The sequence below is a fragment of the Pongo abelii genome, chromosome 4 (assembly GCF_028885655.2).
Source record: "Pongo abelii isolate AG06213 chromosome 4, NHGRI_mPonAbe1-v2.0_pri, whole genome shotgun sequence".
Classification (NCBI taxonomy): Eukaryota; Metazoa; Chordata; class Mammalia; order Primates; family Hominidae; genus Pongo; species Pongo abelii.
In genome coordinates this window covers 32554408-32572707 of record NC_071989.2, presented here as the reverse complement: position 1 = coordinate 32572707, position 18300 = coordinate 32554408, and the positions used below count along the sequence as shown (strand labels likewise).

The following is an 18300-nucleotide window of genomic DNA, read 5'->3' as shown; positions in this document are numbered from 1 at the left end:
CCCCTGGGCTGAAACGAGAGCTCAAGAGATGGCTGAGAAATGATGGGTGTTGAGGCTTTGGTGATGGCCAGGCATGAAGCCCCGTTCCACCTCATCCGTGAATGCCTTGTGATGGGGGTGGAGCAGAAGGGGAGGGAGGTGGAGGTGGTGTCCTGTCTGGTGCACAAGAGAAGGAGAATTGTCAAAGTAGGATCAGTGCTGGTTTCTCCACAGAAGATAATGAGCTTAGGATCAGTGTATTAAGAGCTTCTGGTGGCATGACAGAGAAACCCAGAAATAGAGCCAGGACAACAGGTACAATGGTAGCGAAATACTGCCGAGAGGCTTAGCTTCCCCTTAAAGGCAACACAAAGCTTCCCAAATCCAGTGAGTTATGACAAAATGCATTGAAATTCCCTTGAAAAAACTACAGTAATAAACTCATAAAACAATGTGTGATTAATTGGTAAACTTTTCTAAAGATAATGTTTTTGGTGATGGTGGGAACTGGCCTATCCTACAAGTGTAAATTACTATAATCTCTCCAGAAAAAAACCTTTGACTAAGCAATTTTACTGCTATAAGCCATGTAAGGAAACGTCAAAAAAAAAAAAAAAAAAGATAACACAGAGAGATATAGGAGCAAAGATGTTCTATACGAAATTACATTTAAAAAAATTTGAATATAAAATGTGAAGTACATTGGTGAAACAAATTATGGCACTTTCATGTTAAGGAATATTAGCCATTATAAATCATGTTTCAGAAGACCCTTTAATGACATAGGGATACGTTCATGATTATGTCATTAAGACCATAGCGTTTCATAAGTATGTTAATATAAGGTCAATTAAAAATACAAATCTGCTTAAAGAAAAAAATTAGAAAGCCACAGCAAAATGTTATAGATGGCCATCTTTGAATATAGGATTGTTGGTGATTTATCCTGTCTTTAGGATTTTTTTGGTCAAAAACATTTACATAGTAAAACATTACTTTTATACTCAGAAAAACTCATATAAATTATGCATAATTTAAATTATACGTAGTCATTAGAATTATAATAAATTTATTTAAATTGTAAGTTTAAATAATAACTTAAATAAAAATACATTATATAACATGTAATATATTTAATATATGTGATAGGTTATTTATTAGAGCTTCATATACTAGTATTTAGTATATGAAGTTCAAATTAAATAATTCCTTGGAGTCTTTTTGCAAGAGAGTATGACTGAAGAAATTTTTTTGGGCCAGGTGCGGTGGCTCACGCTTGTAATCCTAGCACTTTGGGAGGCTGAGGCAGGTGGATTGCCTGAGCTCAGGAGTTCGAGACCAGCCTGGGCAACACAGTGAAACCTCGTCTCTACTAATGAAAATACAAAAAATTAGCCAAGCGCGGTGGCATGCGTCTGTAGTCCCAGCTACTCGGGAGGCTGAGGCAGGAGAATTGCTAGAACTTGGGAGGCAGAGGTTGCAGCGAGCCAAGATCGCTCCACTGCACTACAGTCTGGGCGACAGAGCAATCCTCCGTCTCTAAAAAATAAACAATAAAAAAAATAATTTTTTAAAAAATATGTGCGCTTGTAAGCTCTCTACAAAGAGCTGTTATGCTCCGTCAATGGCTTGGAGGCTCAGCAGAGGTGGTGCAGACGTGCTGCAGGGCTGTCCTCACCGCAGACCCAGGGCTTACTTAGCTTTCCACTGAAAGCTGGCTGAGATGTCTCCGGGCACAACTGCTGAGCAATGAGATCCTGCTCAGCAGGGATGAGCCCTCTAGACTGTGGGAACAGGAGGGGAAGAGAGCAATGAGGAACCCCCTGGGCTGGAGAGCTGCTAGTGAAGGATATACAGTAAGGAAAGGTCAGAATGCTGGAGCTGTGCTGGAGCTGAAGTCTGCTGTTGCACCGCCACATCATTTCCCTTCTTATAACCATGGAAAAGAAGGAGCAGAGGGTAACTGCCGTGCCAGCACAGAGCACAGGGAGCCCCTATACTGCCATCCTTCAGAAAACGGTTATAATAAATCTAAAAGCTTATGATGTTTATGATGTGAATGGTACACCCTTACAAGTGACACCTTTGTGCAGTCACAACCTGCACAACCATGCTTGGTAGCCCTAGGTTTCCAGGAACAAAAAGGAAGACGAAAAGCAACTTTTCCCCCTTTAAATATAGCTTATTGTGGTAAATGAGATGCATCTTTCATCTTCTAAGGCCTTATTGTAAGCAAAGCTGATTTGCCAGTGCTTACTTATGCTGCCTAGGTTCAGGAGAGTGGGAAGGAGGAAGGGGCTCCAAGGGGCAGAGAGAGGGTGCCCACCCACCCCACAGCTGTTTAGATGGGGAACAAGGGCTAATAAGAGTTCACACTAAAAATGGCACATCTTTCAGATTTGGGACGCAAAGAAGAGAACACAGAGCCTTATATTATTATTATTTTTTGAGGCAGGGTCTTGCTCTGTAGCCCAGGTTGGAGAGCAGTGGCAGGATCACAGCTCACTGCAGGCTTGACCTCTCAGGCTCAAGTGATCATCCTGCCTCAGCCTCCTGAGTAGCTGGGACTACAGGCACGCCCCACCACACTTGGCTAATTTTATTTTTGTATTTTTTGTAAAGATGGGGTTTCGTCACGTTGGCCAGGCTGGTCTCCGACTCCTGAGCTCAAGCAATCCACCCACCTTGGCCTCCCAAGGTGTTGGGATTACAGGCGTGAGCCACAGCACCTAGCCTTTTTGTGTTATTTTAACATTCCACTTTGAACCAGAAATCTCTCCATCCAAGTTTAAATTCACTAATAGTAGTTGTCAAACACACTAGCAAGGCATAGCAGCAAAATCTTTGTATATATTATAAAGCATTCTAGAAATTAATATATGTGCTGAACTCAATATCCAGTTTTTTTTTTTTTTTTTTTTTTTGAGAGGTTTTTTGAGAGGGAGTCTCGCTTTATAGCCCAGGCTTGAGTGCAGTGGCGAGATCTCAGCTCACTGCAACCTCTGCCTCCTGGGCTCAGACGATTCTCTTGCCTCAGCCTCCTGAGTAGCTGGAATTACAGGCACGCACCACCATGCCTGGCTAATTTTTGTATTTTTAGTAGAGACTAGGTTTCATCATGTTGGCCAGGCTGGTCTTGAACTCCTGACCTCAGGTGATCCACCTGCCTCCGCCTCCAAAAGTGCCGGCATTACAGGTGTGAGCCACTGTGCCCAGCCCCCTGGGTTGCTTATCTTGTTTACCATTTCATTTTTTTCCTTAAAGGAAAAATATCACCCTCACAGATTTTTCTCAGAGATTCCGAGAAAAACATAGAAAGAATGCACTGGGGTCTTTTCCCATCATGGTCTCTATCATACTATCTCAAGCATTTATCCCCTAATCCTGGCGCCCAGGACTTCAGAAAAACGTAATTCCAACAGAAAGCCAGGAGCACAGAGCCACTTACTGCTCTCTGGACAGAAGAGCTGGTTCCTTCGTCCTCTTCCCCGTCTGCCTCCTGGTCTTCGTTATCAGTCCAGGAGGACACATCTTCTACCGAGCTGGTCAGATCCGGCAAGCTCTTAGACGTTAACCTGAGGAGGTCCTCCGCAGAGGTTTCCTATGGGGACACAATTAAAGGCCCATCCATGAATTACTCCCCAGAACCAAGCAGTTCTTGAAGGCAACCTGGCAGAGTCAAGCTATGTGCTCCCAACCCAAAGACTACATGGAGTAAATGTTGTGTGTCTGCAAGGTTACCTCAAAGGTCAGGGGTGTGGACCCAATTTAAACCCAAACCCATTTTCCCCCCAAGAGAATGTGTGATTCTTAGCTGTTTGTTTCTTTTCTTTTTCTTTTTCTTTTTTTTTTTTTTTTTTTTTTGAGACAGTCTTGCTGTGTTGCCCAGGCTGGAGTGCAGTGGTACGATCTTGGCTCACTGCAACCTCCGCCTCCTGGGTTCAAGTGATTCTCCTGCATCAGCCTCCCAAGTAGCTGGGAATACAGGCATGAGCCACCACACCTGACACTGTATTTCTAATAGAGACAGGGTTTCACCACGTTGGCCAGGCTAGTCTCCAACTCCTGACCTCAAATGGTCTACCTGCCTCAGCCTCCCAAAGTGCTGGGATTACAGGCGTGAGCCACCACACTCAGCCTTTAGCTCAGTGTTTCTATGGGCAATCCAAGCTCCCCGAATTTAAGATCCCTTTATAAAACAATCACTTTTTTTTTTTTTTTAATAGACAAGGTCTTATTCTGTCACCCAGGCTGAGTGCGGTGGTGCAATCATGGCTCACTGCAACCTCAAACCTCTGGGCTCAAGTGGTCCTCCTGCCTGCCTCAGCCTCCTGAGTATCTGGAACTACAGGTATGCACCACCATGCCTGGCTAATTAAAAAATTTTTTTTGTAGAGACAAGGTCTATGTTGCCCAGGCTGGTCTTGAACTCCTGGGCTCAAGCCATTCTCCTGCCTTGGCTTCCCAAAGTGCAGGGATTACAGGAGTCAGTCACCACACCTGACCCAAGATCCTTTGCTGGCCTCCCCTGGGCTGCTTTAAGGATGCTGTCTAAAGAGGTCAGCATCTTTTTTTAATTGATTTTTTAATTTAATTTTTTTTTTTTTTTTGAGACAGAGTCTCGCTCTATTGCCCAGGCTGGAATGCAGTGGCACAATCTCAGCTGACCACAACCTCCACCTCCCCGGTTCAAGCGATTCTCCTGCCTCAACTCCCAAGTAGCTGAGACTACAGGCACGCGCCACCATGCCTGGCTCATTTTTGTATTTTCAGTAGAGACGGGGTTTTCACTATGTTGGCCAGGCTGGTCTCGAACTTCTGACTTCGTGATCTGCCCGCCTTGGCCTCCCAAAGTGCTGGGATTACAGGCATGAGCCACCGAGCCTGGCTAGATCAGCATCTTATAGAGCTGCTTCTGCCCCGCTCTCCAAACTCATCCCCATCCTCCAGTCTCCCCACCAACCCACTCTGATGCCATACTGCCTTCCAAACCCTTTGGACTCTTCCTTGCCCACTGCCTTTTCCGCCAGCAGCTCCCTCTGCTGGGACCACCCTTTCTTTCACGACTGAGGCCCACCCGGGCAAGGCTTGAACACCTCTCCTTCTGAAAGCCCACCTGGGTCATCTCAGGAGCCACTCCATTTGCCTCTCCTTTCTTCTGTAAAGTCTTTGACTACTGCTTTCATCCCCTTGCAGTGTGTCTAGCTGTGTATCTCCCCTGCGTGTCCAAGAACTGCTCCCACCTAACACCATTTCCATTCGCTGCTGTGTCCCCAGGCCTAGCCCAGAGCTCACATATCCATGATCTCCTCCTTCCTGCTCCTGTGCTCATTCCCCCAGCATATGTTCATTAGAAAGAGATTCAACCGGCCGGGCGCAGTGGCTTATGCCTGTAATCCTAGCACTTTGGGAGGCCGAGGTGGGTGGTCACCTGAGGTCAGGAGTTCAAGACCAGCCGGCCAACATGGTGAAACCCCGTCCGTCTCTACTAAAAATACAAAAATTAGCCAGGTGTGGTGGGCGGGCATCTGTAATCCCAGCTACTTGGGGGACTGAGGCACAAGAATCCCTCGAACCCGGAAGGCGGAGGTTGCAGTGAGCTGAGACTGCAGCCTGGGCAACAACAGCGAAACTCCATCTCCAAAAAAAAAAAAAGAAAAAGAAACAAAAGAGATTAGATTGTTGACTCAAAATGTCAGATAAGGTCTTTTTCAATGAAGGCAGTCCTTGAACAACTTTTAAAGGTCAACAAAAATACATGGAATAAGACTCCATTTATTTATTTATTTATTATTATTATTATTATTATTATTATTATTTTATAGAGATGGGGTCTCACTATGTTGACCAGGCTGGTCTTGAACTCCTGGCCTCAAGCAGTCCTCCTATCTCAGCCTCCCAAAGTGTTGGGATTACAGGCATGAGGGACCACACCCGGCCCAGACTCCATTTGGATAAGATTCTGAAGGGGCATCGCCAACACACAGCCCTTTGCTCTTATGTACAGGTAAGGCGAGAGTAGCTTGTAAGACGTAGGTGAGATCATGAAGGCCTTGCTGCAAAAGTGGACCACACAGGAGCCAGAGCCCTCTGGGAAAATGCCGCAGCACATGAGGGCCAGGGGCCAGGGAGGGGGCTGGGGCTCTAGAGCGAATCCATGGCTCTAGAAAGAGAGCAAGAAGAGCTACCTGTTCTCTCCTCAGTCCTTTGCGTCAGCCATTTCCACAAGGAAGCAGACACACAGAACGTCTTAATCATATTTAATCACATTGCGTGAGGGTTGACAGAAAAGAGGACCAAAAAATAAATGAATGAAACCCATCTTAAACAATGGATGTTACTAAATATTAGCAAGCTGGCACCCAGCGACAGTGATGTTTGTTACTAGTTTCACGTTGGTTCCACCTTCAAAGTACCTGAAGATAATTTATTTTGGATCAGTAATTGTGAATACTATATTGTTAGGCCTTATCTAAGGAAAGGGAAAAAAAAGTGAGTTCAGTCCTCTTCTGTGATGTTGATCAATTCTACTTCTGCTGGATTAACCGAAAAGAGTTTGTTTTTTGTTTTTTTAATCCCAACTGTCAAGTAAAGGCATAGCAGATACAGGATAGACTACTCTGCGACCATTAAAAATGGTGCTGGGGCTGGGTGTGGTGGCTCATACCTGTAATCCCAGCACTTTGGGAGGTTGTGGCGGGTGGATCAGTTGAGGCCAAGAGTTTAAGACCAGCATGGCTAACATAGTGAAATCCCGTCTCTACTAAAAATACAAACAGCCAGATGCGGTGGCACGTGCCTATAGTCCCAGCTACTCAGGAGGCCGAGACAGAAGAATAGCTTGAACCTAGGAGGCAGAGGTCGCAGTGAGCCAAGATTTTACCACCGCACTCCAGTCTGGGTGATAGAGCGAGACTCTCTCAGAAAAAAAAAAAAAAAAGGTGTTGAGCCTGGCAGTGGTTCATGCCTGTAATCCCAGTACCTTGGGAGGCCTAGGTAGGCAGATCGCTTGAGGGCAGGAGTTTGAGACCAGCCTGAGCAACACAGAGAGAGACTGCCTCTACAAAAAATTGTTTAAATCTGTCTCAAACAAATGAACAGTAGCCATGTATGGTGGCACGTGTCTGTAGTCCCAGTTACCTGGGAGGCTAAGATGGGAGGATCACTTCAGCCTCAGGGTTTCAGGCTGCAGACAGCTATATGATTACACCACTGAATTCCAGCCTGGGCAAAAATGCAAGTCCCTGTCTCAAAAAAAAAAAAAAAATTGTACTTCCTAACGTGGAAAGATTCTTACAGTATGCTACTCAGTGAAAAAGCAGGTTAAAGTAATATGTAATAACTATATTAATAATGTATGTAATAATAAGCTAAAGGTAATAAACTGTGATAACCATGAGGCAAACATTTATCCAGTTCTTGCTATAACCAGCTACACTGCTCAGGGCCCTTGATATCTTTTTTTTTTTGAAACAGAGTCTCACTCTGTCACCCAGGCTGGAGTGCAGTGGCGCGATCTCGGCTCACTGCAACCTCTGCCTCCTGGGTTCAAGCGATTCTCCTGCCTCAGCCCCCCTAGTAGCTGGGATTACAGGTGCACGTCACCATGCCTGGCTAATTTTTGTGTTTTTAGTAGAGACAGGGTTTCACCATGTTGGGCAGGCTGGTCTCGAATCCTGACCTCAAGTGATCCGCCTACCTTGGCCTCCCAAATTGCTGGGATTACAGGTGTGAGCCACTGCGCCCGCCCCCTTGATATCTCATTTAATTCTCCTAACATCATCCTCATGAGGCAGTTACTGGTTCTCACTGTACAGGGAAGAAAACAGAGAATTAGGAGAAGTAACAACTTGGCCAGGACATGCAGCTTTTAAAGGGCTGTGCTCGATTTAAGTCCAGGTGGGACTGCCTCCAGGGTATATATGCCATTTCCTTGTATTTGACTCCATTCTACAGAAAACATGTATCTACATGTTGCACATACATACAGATGTTCCCAGCTCGAAGGACACTCCAGTTAATGGATAGTAAGTACTATTGGTGGTATTATGAGAATTTCATCATCTTCTCTGTATTTTTTTTGGGGTTGTCTACATTTGATGCAATACATATATATTACTTGTTAATAAAAACCAAGAGTGAAAAAAGCAAAAAAGCAAGCAAGAGATCTGTACTGATATATGTTGCTTCCAGGAATATCAAAACTAACTTGTATATTCTGAGTTTATTCATTCAATAAAAACTTCCTAAGCTCTTACTATAAGCAAACAATTTATTTGTGTGGAAACATGAGGCATCCTCTCCACAATAAAGTAACTGCTGTATTTCCAAAACAATGCCTTAAAGTTTTGCAACAAGGTGACTATTATCCATAATAACAATAGTTTACATTTTTGTTAGTCTTTATATTCAGCAAGTCAAAAGCTCTCCCCTCCCTCTTCAAGTGTGAAGACAGCAAGGAAGCTTGTGGATTACTTGCTCTTGTTGGATAAAGAAGAGAAACATGTCAAGAGGCACATGAAGGCTGCTATCTTTTTTCTCCTATGTGGATGAGGACCTTGGATGGTGTAGATGAAGTTTAGGAGCAGCAGGCAGATGCTGTAGCAGTTTATTGCCTAATTGTAAAACGGAGTGTATCGGAAGAAGAGAAAGGCCTCACTCTTCTGAGGCCTGGGTCAGCTTTAGGACCACAGCTTAGTACAGATGCCCAAGGGCCAATGGATTGAGAACCTGGATGGACACCCATTCTTTGGCTCTGGAATGCTACTCAGCCCCATGAGGACCCAAGCAAAGGTCCCTAAAAGTCAAAGCCTCTAGCAGGAACACATTATCTTTTTCTAATACCATTGGCTCTAGTGTTCTTTATATTTTATTTGCATAAAGGCAGCTTGGTGCACGAAAAGCAGCTTGAACTCTGAAGTCTGGTGGACTCAGGCTAAAACCTGATTCTGGTTTCTACTGCTGTGTGACCTCAGGGCAAGTTAATTAACCACTGGGATTTGTTTGTTTTTGTTTTTTGAGACAGGGTCTTGCTCTGTCACCCAGGCTGGAGTGTAGTGGCACGGCCATGGCTCACTGCAGCCTTGACCTGCTAAACTCAAGCAATCTTCTTGCTTCAGCCTCCCAAGTAGCACGGATTACAGGTGTGTGCTACCATGCATGGCTAATTTTTTATTTTTTATTTTTGTAGAGAAGAGGTCTCACTATTTTGCCCAGAGTGGTTTTGAACTCTTAGACTCAAGCAATCCTCCTCCTTAACCTCCCAAAGTGCTGGGATTACAGGCATGAGCCACCATGCCCAGTCCAACCACTTGGAACTTAATACCATTCACTGAATAAAAAGAACTAAAAGCACCTGGCACCCTGTGGGCACCTGGTACATGTAGCGTGCTTTCTTCCTTTAAGTCGGTGTGTCTCACAGGGAGCAGGCATCATCGAGGAACCAGTTTTCCAAGTTTTCAAAGCCCCTTCATTATTTGCTTTACCCATAAGTGGCCCCCCACTTTTTTTTTTTATCTTATGTTTTGTGTTTGTGGATAATGGCTTGACAAAGAAAAGCTATCCCCTTTCCCATTTTCCAAACTAGCAGGAAAGGCTGGATGCAGTGGCTCATGCCTGCAATCCCAGCACTTTGGGAGGCCAAGGTGGGTGGATCACCTGAGGTCAGGGGTTCAAGACCAGCCTGGCCAACATGGCCAAACCCTGTCTCTACTAAAAATACAAAAATTAGCCAGATGTGGTGGTGGGCACCTGTAATCCCAGCTACTTGGGAGGCTGAGGCAGGAGAATCACTTGAACTCGGAATGCAGAGGTTGCAGTAAGCCAAGATCACATCATTGCACTCCAGCCTGGATGACAGGAGTGAGACTCCGTCTCAAAAAACAAAAACAAAAACAAAAAAAACAAAAACAAAGAAACTAACAAGAGAAGGAAGTCAGCGCAAGAAATGCAGGTTAGCGATACATGGTAGAATGCTCGTGCAGAAACCCATGTTCTTCAGCACACGATTTTGAGGAAGTGGGCTGTGCAAATGAAACACGCTTTCTCTGCACACACATGCCTGTGTGTGTATGTGTGGTGTTTGTTTATGATGTGGTATGTGTGTAGTGTGGTGTGTGTGGGAGGTGGGTGTGTTGGGGGGAGTGTGTAGTGTGGTGTGTGTGGGAGGTGGGTGTGTTGGGGGGAGTGTGTAGGGGGTGTGTGTGGGGTGTGTGTGTGTGGTGTGGTGTGTGTGTGTGGTGTGGTGTGCGGTGTGGTGTGCGGTGTGGTGTGTGTGTGTGGTGTGTGGTGGGTGTGTGTGTGGTGGGGGTGTGTGTGGGGTGTGTGGGGGGTGTGTGTGGTGTGTGTGTGGTGTGGTGTTTGTGTGGTGTGGTGTGTGTGTGGTGTGTGTGTGGCGTGTGGTGTGTGTGGGGTATATGTTGGTGTGTGTGTGATGTGTGTGTCGTGTGTGTAGTGTGTGTGGTATGTGGTGTGTGGGGTGTGTGGGGTGTGTGGGGGGTGTGTATGGTGTGTGTGGGGGGTGTGTATGGTGTGTGTGTGGTGTGTGTGTGGCGTGTGGTGTGTGTGTGGTGTGTGTGTGGGGTGTATGTTGGTGTGTGGGTGTGTGATGTGTGTGTGGTGTGTATAGTGTGTGTGGTATGTGGTGTGTGTTGGTGTGTGTGGTGTGTGTAGTGTGTGTGTGGTGTGTGTGGTATGTGGTGTGGGGGGTGTGTGTGTGTGGTGTGTATGTGTGTGGTGTGTGTGTGGTGTGTGTGGTGTGTATGTGTGGTGTGCGTGGTGTGTATGTGTGGTGGGGGTGTGTGTGGTGTGTATGTGTGGTGGGGGTGTGTGTGGTGTGTGTGGTGTGTATGTGGTGTGTGTGTGGTGTGTGTGTGTGGTATGCGGGGGGTGTGTGTGTGGTGTGTGTGGTATGTGTGTGGTGTGTGTGGTATGTGGGGTGTGTGTGTGGTATGTGGGGTGTGTGTGTGGTATGTGGGGTGTGTGTGTGGTGTGTAGTGTGTGGGGTGTGTGTGTGTGGTGTGTAGTGTGTGGGGTGTGTGTGTGTGGTGTGTAGTGTGTGGCGTGGGTGTGTGTGGTGTGGTGTGTGTGTGTGGTGGGTGTGTGTGTGGTGTGTGTGTGTTGGTGGTGTGTGGGGTGTGTGTGGGGTGTGTGTGTGGTGTGTGTGGGGGGTGTGTGTGGTGTGTGTGTGGTGGGGGTGTGTGTGTGGTGGGGGTGTGTGTGGGGGTGTGTGTGTGGTGTGTGTGTGTGTGGTATGTGTGGGGGGGGGTGTGTGTGTGTATAAGACCCAAAGATGCTTTCAGGCTCCCACTTCATCTGGCAAAATAATGAACTGGTTTCTCCTTCTCTTGCAGCATTTCCCTCCTTATGGAATTCACCAGCTGACAGAGAGAATCCCGGGGTTTGTTCTGCCGCCCCATTTCCAGCGAGGGGCTACAGACAGCCCGCAGGCAGACGCTCTGGGTGAAGACATGCAGGGAGCGCGATGGACTCAAGAGACCCCCCAAGGTGTCCCTTGGTACCTCTGGAAGAGGAGGAAGGACCTATGAATGGACAGGGACTCAGACGCCCCCTCTTCCTGCCAAGTCTTCAACCAGAACTCTGTAGATAGATCCTCTTTGGAAGTCTAAGAGTCTAGGTCAAGGGTTTGGGGTAAAAGGTGTAAAGAAAGGAAACCAGATTTTTTGGATAGCCCAAAACGTTCTTCTAATCTATTTGTTCAATACTCCGAAAATCAGCAATCGATCTTGCAATTCAAGGGGGAAAATATAGAGACCTATGACGCCAGGTTTGAAATAACAATAGAGATAATGGAAAAAGGATTCCCCATATTAGCAAGAGCGTCATGCTGCACAGGGCTAAGAGGGTGTGGCCTCATCCTGTCCTTCCTGACTGGAATTGGAATAAAGCCGCATGGCTCCACTTCACCAGCTCCTCGGTCACATAGACTCTGCCCTAGTCTCATCAACAGCACATTGGCCTACAGCTCAGACACACAAGAGGTTACTGCCTCCTCTTTCTCACCAGGCCACATAGACGCTGCCCTAGTCTCATCAACAGCACATCAGCTCACAGCTCAGACACACCAGAGGTCGACGCCTCCTCTTTCTCACCACAGTTGTGAAGTCCTGCAGACTTTAGCCAGTGCTTTAAGAAGGAGATGCTGAGGCTCAGAATTGGGCACTATATTAATGCACTCTAGGGTGGGAGTGAAAGAAGCTCTGGCCTGCCTGGGGCATCAGGACCTGTGGAGGACCCATGGAGAAGAGGCGGCAGGGAGACAGGGGACAGACACTGGGCTGGGCGTTAGGGCCCGGGTCCTGGCGCTGCTGATGGCATCATGGCCTCTGCGAGATGGTAGCGGCCATGGAAGCTCTGCCTCACTGTCTCATTTGTAAATTGGCAAACAGGATTCACAGCGCCTCCTCCAGCTCCAACACTCAGAAGCCACAGGCTGCCCTCGGCGGCCCCTGAGCCTCTCTTCCCTTTCCAGCTGCCCAGGCTTCCAAGTCTCCTCTTCGGCTCCTCCTGGAAGAGCTGCTGCTCTCTCCACATTGTCCTTCCTTACCATTCTTACCTTTTCTTTAGCTCTGTTCTTTCCTTTCCAGCCCCTAACACTGCGGTCCCCGACCTTTTTGGCACCAGAGACCAGTTTCATGGAAGACAATTTTTCCAACGATGGTAGGAGCAAGAGGGATGGTTTTGGTATGAAACTGTCCCACCTCAGATGATCAGGCATTAGATTCTCATAAGACGCATGCAACCTAGATCTGTTGCCCAGCTCACAATAGGGCTCGCATTCCTATGAGAGTCCAGTGCCGCTGCTGATCTGACAGGAGGCGGAACTCTCAGGAGGTAATGCTCGCTCACAGGCCGCTCACCAACTGCTGCGTAGCCCAGCTCCTAACAGGCCATGGACCAGTGCCCATCCACAGCCCAGGGGTTGGGGACACCTGCCCTAACATATACCTATAAAAACTCTTAAAGGGCCAGTCATGGTGGCTCACGCCTGTAATCCCAGCACTTTGGGAGGCTGAGGCGGGTGCATCACCTGAGGTCAGGAGTTTGAGACCAGCCTGACCAACATGGAGAAACCCCATCTTTACAAAAAACACAAAATCAGCCGGGTGTGATGGCATGCTGCTGTAATCCTAGCTACTTGGGAGGCTGAGGCAGGAGAACTGCTTGAACCCAGAAGGTGGAGGTTGCGATGAGCCGAGATCACGCCATTGCACTCCAGACTAGGCAACAAGAGTGAAACTCCGTCTCAAAAAAAACAAAAACAAAAAAAAACTTCTTAAGGAAAGCCAAGTAACTAACTGCACTTCAGCTAAGGGTCTCCACATAGCGTTGCCCTGTGGAAGCAAGGCTGTTTCAATGGCCCAAGGCAAACGTACAAGTGCACACGTGTGTGTTTGTGTGGCATGGGAGGTGGGGCTCAACCCCAACTCACCACTGCCACCATTACGAGTACCAAAAAACAAACACGACCTACCTTGCTGGCCACCACCAGCTGTACCATTCCCGTGGCGGAGCGAAGAATGGCCACTGCTTCCTCGTGGGAGAGCCCGACCAGTAAATGACCATTGATTACCAGCAGCTCATCTCCTAAGGACAGCCTGCCATCCCTGAGGAAAGGGAGACGGGAAAAAAAATCCCTTGTCAAGACATTCTGGGCCTGAGAAGGGCCATTTTCTGGAGCTAGGGAGGGTCGTGAAGAGGGACAGTTAAGATTGGGCTAAAGAGGACACTGTAATGGCCAGAGGCAGTTGGGGATGCGATTGGTTTATTCGTGTGTCCAGATTCCCATCAGAGGATTCCCTCCATGATTTCAGGCAGTGGCTCAGTAATATGCACATTAAGGTCACCGGCCTACCTGGCATCAATGTCAGTGAAACTCCCATTCAGGTGGAGACGGTGATAGAGGAACCAAGACCCCAAGGTTTGAGGAGAGTCGAGTCATTCTTTTCTTAATCCTCCCTGCAATCCTGCCCTGATGACTGAGTCACTGAGCTAAGCTCAGAAAGAGCAGAGGTATCCTAAGCCCGCCTGCATTCCTTTCCTAATGCACTACCCTCCTCTCTTCCCAGGTGACGTGACCCTCACCAGATGTCCTCTGGGGCACCTGTGATTCACACTACACTACACGTGTCTCTATCTCCCAACAGAGTTACAGGTCCCTGAGGATAAAGTCTCTCACTCTCAGCACCTTGTTCTTTTTCTTTTTTTTGAAGTATGTTTTTTTGTGTGTGTATTTGTTTTGGAGACAGTCTTGCTCTGTCATCCAGGCTGGAGTGGAGTGGCACAATCCTGGCTCACTGTAGCCTGGAACTCCTGGGCTCAAGTGATCCTCCTGCCTCAGCCTCCTGAGTAGCTGGGACTACAAGTGCGTGCCACCAGGCCTGGCTTCAGCTCCTTTTTCATCCTTGAGTCTCTCCAGCCAAGCTTCATATACAGAAGGACGAATCAAAAAACAAACAAACAAACAAACAAACCCCCCCCCCCCCGACCAAAAAAAAATAAAGAAAGAAAGAAAGGAAAAGAACAAATAAACTGCCTAAACTGCTGTCACTGCAGGTATCAGACCTGGGCTACAAACACGGTGTACATAAACATTTTCTGTTTCTTTCCCTTAAATTAAATTATGCCTGACTCTGAACTTTCTTCCCACTGGGCTGGCAGGAGACTCAGCTGTCACGGGGACCGCCTCCCCTAGGGAGGGTCAGGGCACGGCATGGCGCACTGTGCCAGAGCACTGGACAGGCCCCTTCAATAGTGGTGAGTCAACAGTTCTGTGGATTCCACCAGAGCCTCCAGTGCTCTGATCTCCCAGGATCCCAAAGGAGCCAGACATGGCTGAATGTGGGATAGGAAAGCTGGTGAGGCAGAGAGACCTCGAGCCTTGGATCCCACCGCATCGTCTAGACCAAGCTTGGCCAACCTGTGGCCTGCATGTGGCCCAGGATGGCTTTGAACGTGGCCCAACACAAATTGGTAAACTTTCTTAAACCATGAGAGATTTTTTGGTGATGTTTTTTAAGCTCATCAGCTATCGTTAGCGTTAATGTAGTTTATGTGTAGCCCAAGACAATTCTTCCAGTGTGGCCCAGGGAAGCCAGAAGATTGGACTTCCCCGTTCTAAAGGCTCACATCAGCACCTAGGGTGCTGCCACGAAACACGCACACCTCCGACACGCCCAGAAACTCCGTTTGTCTCCAGTCTCTAGGCTCTCCCCTGGCTTTCTTTCAATGAATCAACTGACTTCTCTCTTTCCATCCTTCCCTCCCCTTTCCTTCCTTCAACAGCTTTTCTCTCACTTTCTGTCTCCTTCCTCTAGGGCATGCGCCATTGTCTTTTCTATGAATTTGGGCTTTAACAGAAGACAGGAGGCACCAGAGAATTCTGATAGTCTCTGTTTCTGTCCTTCAAAAATTCCTGAAGCAGAGAAATGCTAAGGGCCCCACTAGTTGTTTGGAATGGTGGGAGAAAGGGAATGGGAAGACCACAGAAGAAACAAGCTGGAATCTCAGGAGTTGTGTGGGTAGGCCACTCAGGAGCTGTTTCCTATGGGAGGAGAGGGATTGAGGAATCAAGAACGCAATGGTTCAGACCAGTGTCCTGGGCTTACTTATTCAGAACGCCATCAAGACCATCTCCATCCCTTGGGAGGCTGAGGTGGGTGGATCACTAGGTCAGGAGTTCAAGACCAGCCTGGCCAACATAGTGAAACCCCGTCTCTACTAAAAATACAAAAATTAGCCGGGTATGGTGGCAAGCGCCTGTAGTCCCAGCTACTTGGGAGGTGGAGGCAGGAGAATCGCTTGAACCCGGGAGGCGGAGGTTGTGGTGAGCCAGGATCGTGCCACTGTACTCCAGCCTAGGCAACAGAGTGAGACTCCATCTCAAAAAAAAAAGACCATCCCCATCCCTTTTTCTATTTCCCTCTTTCATTTCTCTCATCTCCTGTTATTAACTAAAATGCCCCGCTTGTGAACCGTATACCCCAGAGGCTCAAAGAGACACACACACACACAACTCCAGGCTAAGAATGAAAGGAAAAGGATGAGACCCAATAGAAATGGCTCAGATGGAAAATAGACAAGAACAGTTCTTTGTAGGTTTATCTCTGGGCACAGGAATTTCCTAATGGCCAACTTGTTAAAGGAAGACTAGAACTTAAGATCTATGATTAATGGGAAACTATCTGACAGGAGCTCCTCAAAGCATATGTCATTTTGGAAGTTTAATAATGCTCTTTGGAGTAAAAACCACCTAAGGTCTTAATCCTTCAGTAATTACTGCCACCCAGACAACTAACAATTGCAGTTAATCTTATCTCTACTTTAGTGATTAGCATTCTATTCTGTAATAAGAGAACTGATGAGCATAAAAGACTTTGCTGGTTTGTGCCCTGGTCCTCTTCTTAAGTTTTCCATTCTTCAGACTAACTATCTCCAGCTCCTTCAACTGTACCTCATGTGATATCCTTGTGTGTCCCCTCTCAAGCTTGGGCAGGCCAGTACCAGTCTGGTTTGCCACACCCCTCTTAGAATCAGGGTACCTGAGCTGAACACCAAGTCCCAGACTAGATAAAAGATGATCAACTTGCTTATCAATGAAACTCTCCCTTTATATGCCTACTGTGTACGTGTGGGCATACAACATACGTACACACCCCACCAGGCCTTGCAAACAGTAGACACCCTATGTGCATGGAAGCAATTAGCTAGCAGTCAAGAGCCCGCCTGACATTTTGGGATAGCTACATCCTTCTTACTCAAAATCAACTGTTTTGCACATGCTCTAGCTAAACACCATCCTCTTCCTACTTCCAGATCATTGTTCAGATTAAAAAGTAAGTTTTTGTTGTTTGTTTTTTTGAGACAGAGTCTCTTGCTCTGTCACCCAGGCTGGAGTACACTGGCACAATGATGGCTCACTGCAGCTTCGATCTCCCGGGCTCAAGTGATCCTCCCACCTCAGCCTCTTGAGTAGCTAGGACTACAGGAGTGTGCCACCATGACCAGCTATTTTGTTTTATTTTATTTTTTAATTGAGATGAAGTCTCACTCTGTTGCTCAGGCTGGAGTGCAGTGGTGCGATCTTGGCTCACTGCAATCTCCGCAACCTAGGTTCAACCCATTCTTATGCCTCAGCCTCCCAAGTACCTGGGACTACAGGCACGTGCCATCACACCTGGCTCATTTCTTTGTAAGTTTAGTAGAGACGGGGTTTCACCTGTTGGCCAGGCTGGTCTCGAACTCCTTATCTCAGGTGATCCGCCTCAGCCTCCCAGAGCGCTGGCATTTCAGGTGCGCCCAGCCGCTATTTTTTAATTTTTATTTTTTATAAACACCAGGTCTCACCATGTTGGCCAGACTGGTTATAAAATCCTGGGCTCAAGCAATCCTCCTGCTTTGGCCTCCCAAAGTGTTGGGATTACAGGCGTGAGCTACCGCGCCTGGCCTACAAAAGAAGTTTTGAGGTATGAATTGTTTTCAGATCGCAAGGAGAAAAATTCACATTTACTTAATTTCCCTTCCACATCTGCATGACAGAGATACATATATCTAAGTATGCCTGAAATCCTGATAGACCTGACAAGTGGAGCCCCAGTGCATGAACTGTGGTTGAACTGAAAACCAATCACTTTCCCGGGTCATTCATCAAGTCTTACAGGAGTTAAGATCTTAGGAATGCAGTGTTCTACTCAGCAGCATATTCTCAATAAGTAGCCTCATATCATCTCAGCAAGTTAGGATACATAACATTCACTTGAAACTAAAACTGGACTATAAAGAGATCCAATCTCTCCTTGTTTTAGAAGATCTTGCAATATCTTCTGCAATTAGCCACTTCCTGTGCTCAGAGGTGTGTTCAATTCGAACCACTCTTGCCTGGTTTCCTTCTGTGCTCCAGCATAATCTTTATGAACTGTAATCGCCAGGGCTTTGAACAAGTGGAAGAGCACCTGCACCAGCAGGGAGGGAGAGGGAAGGAGATGAGGCGGAGGGATGGGGGAGTGGGGAGAGTTATCTAGTCACCTGTGAGCGGCACCTCCTTCCTTCACTTGAGTGACAACGATAGCGTGAGGTGAGCGCTTTGATCCTCGGCCTCCACTAACCTGAATTCCCAGCCCATCCGATTCTTTGAGCAGCTCCATCTTCCATATTCGGCCAACTTCCTCCTTGGAAGAAAAAGTGAGCACACCATGAAGGAGGTTGACAGACACACGGCATTGACACAGGAGAACGGAGCTGTCACAACTGGCCGAATATCCATCACTTGTCCACAGATATCACAGATTATCACAGGAGAAAAGA

At 47.2% G+C, this 18300-nt stretch overlaps 1 protein-coding gene across 2 annotated transcripts in view; it reads right to left on the bottom strand.

Annotated features, from left to right (window-relative positions):
- PDZD2 (PDZ domain containing 2) overlaps nucleotides 1–18300 on the bottom strand; it is a 468191-nt gene that overhangs the window by 92578 nt on the left and 357313 nt on the right. For both annotated transcript variants that reach the window (XM_024246854.2, XM_054555451.2), the window contains 3 exons: nucleotides 18022–18164; nucleotides 13472–13604; nucleotides 3428–3580 (listed from right to left, as the gene is read on the bottom strand). In XM_024246854.2, coding sequence (XP_024102622.2) covers nucleotides 3428–3580; nucleotides 13472–13604; nucleotides 18022–18164 — 429 coding nt within the window. The remainder of the gene's footprint in view (nucleotides 1–3427; nucleotides 3581–13471; nucleotides 13605–18021; nucleotides 18165–18300) is intronic.